General features: G+C 30.6%; 2 protein-coding genes across 2 annotated transcripts; one reads left to right on the top strand and one right to left on the bottom strand.

The window, feature by feature from the left end:
- Positions 1-18: 18 nt before the first annotated feature.
- On the bottom strand, positions 19-4,381 carry LOC130451510 (exonuclease 1). The gene is made up of 6 exons (XM_056790568.1): positions 3,884-4,381; positions 3,504-3,826; positions 3,169-3,443; positions 2,831-3,118; positions 2,194-2,769; positions 19-513 (listed from the first exon to the last, which is right to left on the bottom strand). The coding sequence occupies exons 1-6, from the start codon at positions 4,042-4,044 to the stop codon at positions 391-393; spliced, it is 1,746 nt and encodes a 581-aa protein (XP_056646546.1). The 5' UTR covers positions 4,045-4,381; the 3' UTR covers positions 19-390.
- Positions 4,375-6,637, top strand: LOC130451511 (NEDD8-conjugating enzyme UBE2F-like). Its single transcript, XM_056790569.1, has 3 exons — positions 4,375-4,803; positions 4,965-5,126; positions 5,191-6,637. Exons 1-3 carry the CDS (start codon positions 4,546-4,548, stop codon positions 5,305-5,307), a joined length of 537 nt encoding a protein of 178 aa, XP_056646547.1. The 5' UTR covers positions 4,375-4,545; the 3' UTR covers positions 5,308-6,637.
- Positions 6,638-6,845: the final 208 nt, after the last annotated feature.

The raw sequence follows: 6,845 nt of genomic DNA, 5'->3' as shown, positions 1-6,845 counted from the left end.
ACGTTGAATAAAATATAGTTACTAATAAAATAGTTTATTATTTGGTAAACTACGTACAAATTAATATGATGTCATGGTTAAGGAGTGTTTAAGAAACAATACATGGTAATATTTTGCATAACAGGAATCTCATTCATCAAAACTGTATCAGACTTTTGAAGAAGGAATATCAACGCGTTTGGATTTTTTACATGTCCAGTTTTTGTGAATTTCGGTTTGTAGATTACTATAAAAATGTCCTCTGTTTTGATATATTAATTAATGAATCTTTACTTGAACCCAATGAACACAACTATGGAAGAGTTTGATCCAAAAATGGGATCCTATGAGTATGGTTTAAAATGTATCTCAATTATACAGTCTTCAATTAGTGTAGTATAAATCATATATTCACTGTAATTTTCTGAAAAAATTATGAAGCGTAGGTTGGCCCTCTGATTTTGTTCTTTTCAAGCCTAATGATTTGCATGTACCAGGTCTTTTCCTTTTCGTGTTACTGGAATCAACAAGTGCCTGTAAAAAAATTGATAAATAAACATATTTAAGTACTGAATACTGTACAGTACATAATTATGGGGAATAAGAATTAATACCCACTTTCTCATCAGTTTAAGTAAAGCTTGGTTCACACCAAGTTTATCTAGACACTTATCAAATAATGTTCAGTTGAGTAGACTAATAGGTGATTTAGTCAAGTTGAGCCATTTCGTTCAATTTTTGTGGGTGAGTAGTGCCTCCCTTCTTCTCATTACTCATCAATTGAACAGTTCTGAAAATATCATTTCACTGAAGCGAACAAACAACTTGTAGATATGTTCAACATGAATGCTTATACAACATAATGTTTCCTCATAAAACCAAGCACATTAAGCAATTTGCATAGGTGTGTTTGAAAAATAAAATGATTATAACTGGATTTTATCCAAACTGGTGGTTGGTCTTCTAATAGGTCAAGTACCACCCTAAGATTGTAGGCATGTCAGAGGACAACAACTGCAGATTCTGCGAGCAAGCCATGGAAACAACAGGGTATCTACTCTGCGAATGTCCTGCTCATTTTGCCAAACCCCATAAAAATAGCCTCCTTTGGGAGGAATCTACATATTTTGGAAGCAGAACAATAAGATATAGAGCCTTGTATAAAATATCTTTTAGGTATAGGTGCAGAGTACTACTCCCCAAACAATCTACAACTGGATTTTATAAGAAAAAAATGGATTACAAAACTTCTGGACAAAATTAACGCACCATTTTAATTAATCTAAATATTGACAATATAAACACGAAATAAAACTAAGTTTCATCAAAATAATAATGAACACCTACACATTAGTAGAATATGACCTAAACATAACCTTTATTTGCCTTATTTTTTACATAAAAGCTTATTTTTGCTGGAAATACTAAACAAGCTATTATACCTCCAAATTAGAAAAAAAAATCGGTAAAAGAGAATAAATGCATATGGGTCAACCCTAATACCGCGTAGACCCTGCTCACTGCGTTGCAGCAAGTGTTCAACAATCTTCAATATCGACCTCTTTGAGTTGGTGTTGATAAGAAATAGGGAACTATGACTTCGAATCCTCTTTTTGAGATAGTCCCATAGTTGTTCTGTATGATTCATAACCGGACTGTTAGATGACCACTTTAATAAAAGGATATTGACGTCATGTAAGTGGCCAATAACCTGTCTAGCTACATGGGGAAGAGCATTGTCCTTCACGAATAAAAAATTAGGCCCAAAAAATGGAGCAAAAGGCAATACATATTCACCAATAATGTTTTCTAAGTAATATTGGGCATTCATAGACCTCGTACATATGAGGACCAATTCTGTACGAGCATCGACGTAAATTCCTCCCCAAAACATTTTAGAGCCATCTCAAAAAGGCACTCTCGTATGAACCAGCTATTTTGTAGCTTATGATGAGTTAAACATAACAAGTTTTCTCTAAATTTGTGAATAAAATCTTGTTTGTAGTTTTTAGCACTGAGGGCATTGAGAAAAAAGATTACATGATCTTGGGAAATAATATTTACTTTTCTTTTATTTCCTATTTCTCTCATTGTATTCTTTTCAACAGCCCTTCAAATATAATCCTGTTAAAAAGAGGATGTTACAAGAAACAAAATATGACATATTTGTTTTGTCTTAATGAAAAAACTAATTTTTCAACTCATATGCCTTACCCCTGAACTACATGGTTGTGACCTAGAGATATCTTCCACTTCTATAGTATCTAAATCTGTATGCTTTTCAGTAAAATTTTCACTCAATTCGAAATCTGATAGAGCCTGTATTGGAGATTCTGAAAAATCAACTGGTTTACTTTCTGCACAAATATTATCAACTTCAATAATTTCGTCATCAATTTTTTCTGTTCCTCCTTTAGCTTCTATCATCTCAATTTCAGATTGAGAACAAAAATATCTACTTTTAACTATTATATTAGATTTTGATCGAGTCATTTGGAATTTACTCAATTTCTTTAAGAATGGATTCTTTTTTAATACTGGTGAAACTTCATCTTCCTTTTCTTCAATTGGTTCTTCTTCAGAATCTGATATTTTTGTATTGCTTTCTAATTTCATGAAATAACTTGATAGTTCTTGTTCTATTTTCTTGTCTGCTTCAATTTCTAGCTTATCATAGTTTTCATTTATTTCCTTGTCTTGTTTTGTGTTTTTGACAAGCAGTGTTTGTTGGATTTTCCTTGGTACACTTCTTCTAGGTGATCCAGACCAGATGCTGTTCAGTGCTAATTTCTAGAAATAAATTCAGTTGATACAGTTTTGTGGATTTTCACTTTCAAATAATGCCTCTTACATTTTTCGTGGGTGACCAGTCATTCAATTTTTTATGGTTTGTTGGATGAAGGTTACCAAGAGCAACCTGATAGGCAATTTCATTATCAAAAATTTCTCCTGCATTTCTACAATATTCTGGTTTTGTGTTAAACACTTTCCAATCTGTTAAAGGCACTAATTGTCTCTTAAATGGATCAAACACTATTTGATGTTTGAATGTTGCATCGGCTAACATAAAATCTTCTTTGTATTTATTAGTTATTTGCAAATGGCGCATATTGAGATATCTCGGGACTTTGTCTAAAAACTAGAATAAACATAGTACATATAATATTTGCTTAATATTGCAATACTTACTAAAAGAGGGTTTTGTTCTTCAGTAAGTACAATAAATTTTTCAGCCTTTTTGAGACCTATACCTTGTAAAGAATTAACATAATCGCATCCTGACAAAATACACATGTGCAAAAACTTTTCAAATGTATATTTATCTGGTCTTAACTTCAATGTAGAAGGTATTTTATCTGCTTCTACAATATATCCACATCCCCTTAAATCTAATTTATACATAACTCTTGTACATCCAAATAACAGCAAGTCGGAATCTTCAGTAATTATTATATCCGCTATCCCTGTAAGTTTGTTCAATAGAGTCACAAGATCTTTAATAGCAAATTTATAATAACAATTACCTTTTCTATTTAAAAACGTTAATTGAGCATCTGATTCATATGGAGCTACAATGCAATCAATCTGTAATTTTTGACACTCTTTTATAACATCTACTGCCATTTCTGGAGTTATATTGACACACTGTCTTAAATAATTTCGAGCCTCCTCTGTTTTACCCAGTTTAAGTAGCTCGCTAGCTCTTTGTTTAGCTCTATTCCGAGATTCACGTCTTTTAGATTCAGTTTCTGCTTTTGCGGGGAGATTCTTGCCATCAAATACGAGTATTGGTTTAATATCGAAGGACTGCAAAAGTTTTATATACCTCAAGCAATATTGCACTAATCTAAAATAAAACTGAATTAAAGTCCTATCTCCAATATAATTATGTTAACTCACTTACAAGTTAGTATTATTTCCACTTGCTAATTCGAATGCACACGAGTTGGCCCCTTTATGGAGCCAACAATAGGTATCGATAGCTACTACATGTCCTCTAAATTCAGATATGTGACATGGTTTTGTAGCTTTTTCGAGGAAAGGTAACAAACCCTGAACACCCATTTTAGTCAATCTTCTTCATTACTAACAATGATAATTCAATCATCAAAATATTTCAGAATTATGAAATAGAAAGTTAGGTTATTAATATTTGGCGCTAAGAATTAGACGTTTCGATTTTTAAAAATTTATAGTTGCAGTGCTGCTCGAAGTTTTATTTTAGACGTCCACAAGTTCAAATGGAGTTTTCGATATTGAAACAATAAACTCTATTGAAAGTTCTGAGTATTATTAATCATTGTGAAATGTAGTGATTTTTATGTGGAAATTCAACAATTTAATTATTTAGAAAAAATTAGCAATAAAATTTTATTGACAACGAAGTTTTAATGTTCTGTGTATGACAGTTGAGACCGGTGACATTCCTTATTGTTCCAAAGACATAACCAAACTTCAAACTAGGTTTATTTGAAGAAAACAAAAATGAAAAAATGTTTGTAAAATCATTGTAAAACTTAGTGACCTCCACTTAACAAATACCATATTTTTGTACGTACAAAATTCATGATGATAACTTTATCTCAAAGGTTAAAAAGAAAAACCGATACTGAGGGTACAACCTCAAGAGCCTCGATAAGAGACAGGCTGTTAGTTAAAGAAGCCCAAGAAATGTCTCAACTTCTACCCTCTTGCTGTTCTGTTGATTACACAAACGAAAATGACTTGAGTAGATTTATATTAGCTGTAAAACCAACAGAAGGATACTGGGAAGGAGGGACATTTAAATTTGAAATATGTGTCACTGATGAATATAATATGGTGGTAAGTAATTCTTATTTATTAATTTGATTGTTTTAATTCCTAATTGATAGCTGTATTAACTATTACATAGATTTTAGTAAGTAGAATCATATAATATGTGCATTTTTATTAGAATCTTTTTTTTTGTTTTTATCATTATCTATATTCTATTAAAATTGTAGCCACCTGTAGTTAAGTGCTTAACAAAATTATGGCACCCAAATATCACTGAATCAGGAGAAGTTTGCTTATCATTACTTAGAAGACATAGTGTAGATGGAATGGGTTGGTCTCCAATTAGAAGACTGAATGATGTGGTTTGGGGTCTAAACGCTTTATTTACTGTAAGTATCACATATATATTAAAAAGAAAACGAAAATATTTTGATTTATATTTACTTGTTGCAGGATTTGCTAAATTTTGAAGATCCCCTCAATGTAGAAGCTGCTGATATGTATAGACATTCTAAGGAAGAATTTAAAATAAAAGTCATGGAATACGTTGCTACTTACGCTAAAGATTAGAGGATTTCTCGTTTTTATACTATTTTGTACTTTTCGTTTGTAAAAAACACTGTTATATTTGTGTAAGTTTAATATTGGTGTATAAAGAAGGGATGTCCAAAATATATCCGCTTAATGTAATAAGAGTAAGTAAATATTTGAATTGGATTTACCTCATTATATATTCATCAAACAAAACTACTGCAACTTTAAAATTAGTACTTAATCAACTACACAGTAGTGTATTTATAATATAGCTTCCAACAGATTAAAAAATTATAAAAAAGATAATGATTTAAATGTTTCACTCCATATCTGTGTAGTATTTAAAAAATAAAGTTTTTCTGATATACATTTTTATATGCTAGAATAAAATTCATTAATGTGTTTTATTTTTTGAAAATTGATAAATAGGTACTATGATTTCAAAGGAGTTTTTTCAATCTGCAATGTTTGGTAATTGCAATGCCGAATTCTAATTTTTTCAAAATTTACATTTTCATTGTTTAATTATTCAATTTTTTCAAATATTCATTTGTTTTTGAAAAATAAAATACTTCAAATATGTGCCTTAAAATAATTAAAAAATAAATAACCTGACACATATGGAAATATGAAAACTTACTTTTACCTTGAAATTTTCTATTATCACCAAATTTTTTTTCAAGATAATTTCTCAAGTAATCGATATTTTGGAATTTTTTGGAAACGTAATACTCAAAAACTGTAAGGATTTATTTTGTACATGTCTTCTAGAAAATACTGTTTCGCTACCATTGGCGTAGCTAGGCATGGGCCCAATCCCCAGTAAAATCCCAAGATTTCACCAAGGATGACTGATTAATTTAATCTTTTTCCACTTTCAAAAAGAATGTGATTTTGTTTATTTAGGGCATTACACGACGCCTTTTTTTAAGTGCGACTGTGAAGCCATTTTTATAGTTTCAAAGACAGAAATCTTGGGAAGAAAAACGTTGGAGTGACTGTGCCCACGTCTATTTTAGTCCAGGCTACGCCTCTGTTCAATTTCATATCAAACAAGTACTGGGAATGAGCCTGAATTACATATTTTATTTTTTTTAATTGTAAAAACAGCAAATGAACACAATATAGATTTTTTTAATGACAAATATTGCTCAAATTTAATTTTTGAATCATTAATTCCCACTACTTTCTTGACTGTTCGTATTTTCGCCATCCTTGTACATTTTGGTGTATTTATCGTCAAATTTGTGGTTTTATTTTCTTATGATATGCAAAAGATGTTCTAAAGTATTTGCGGTGTCAACTTACCCTACCATTTCTTTTATATTTTCTCAATATTATGAAATAAAAAACGTTTAGTTTTTGATTTATCGTTTTATTAACTACAAATATCCTTAGTTTGCTCATACAAACGCAAATGTAAAACAATATTGTAGAATACAACTGATAAATCTTTGGTTGGATGAAATTATTGAATCTGAGATGTTAACTAAGTACAAGTTTCTTTCTTGGGATGGAAATCATTGTTAGAAACTATTCGCCTCAATATATTCTACACTAAATGTTCCCATTTG

This window comes from Diorhabda sublineata, chromosome X (assembly GCF_026230105.1).
Source record: "Diorhabda sublineata isolate icDioSubl1.1 chromosome X, icDioSubl1.1, whole genome shotgun sequence".
In the NCBI taxonomy this organism is placed as follows: Eukaryota; Metazoa; Arthropoda; class Insecta; order Coleoptera; family Chrysomelidae; genus Diorhabda; species Diorhabda sublineata.
This window is presented reverse-complemented; position numbering and strand designations above follow the sequence as displayed.

Bases quoted from the DNA above. Each gene is read 5' to 3' on its own strand.
- LOC130451510 (XM_056790568.1), bottom strand. From the start codon at position 4,044: ATGGGTGTTCAGGGTTTGTTACCTTTCCTCGAAAAAGCTACAAAACCA. The intron at 2,770-2,830 runs GTAAGAGGCATT...ATTTATTTCTAG, and splicing joins ACTGGTCACCCACGAAAAAT to AAATTAGCACTGAACAGCAT. The intron at 514-2,193 runs GTAAGGCATATG...ATTTTTTTACAG, and splicing joins CACAACCATGTAGTTCAGGG to GCACTTGTTGATTCCAGTAA.
- LOC130451511 (XM_056790569.1), top strand. From the start codon at position 4,546: ATGATGATAACTTTATCTCAAAGGTTAAAAAGAAAAACCGATACTGAG. The intron at 4,804-4,964 runs GTAAGTAATTCT...TTAAAATTGTAG, and splicing joins CTGATGAATATAATATGGTG to CCACCTGTAGTTAAGTGCTT. The intron at 5,127-5,190 runs GTAAGTATCACA...TACTTGTTGCAG, and splicing joins GTCTAAACGCTTTATTTACT to GATTTGCTAAATTTTGAAGA.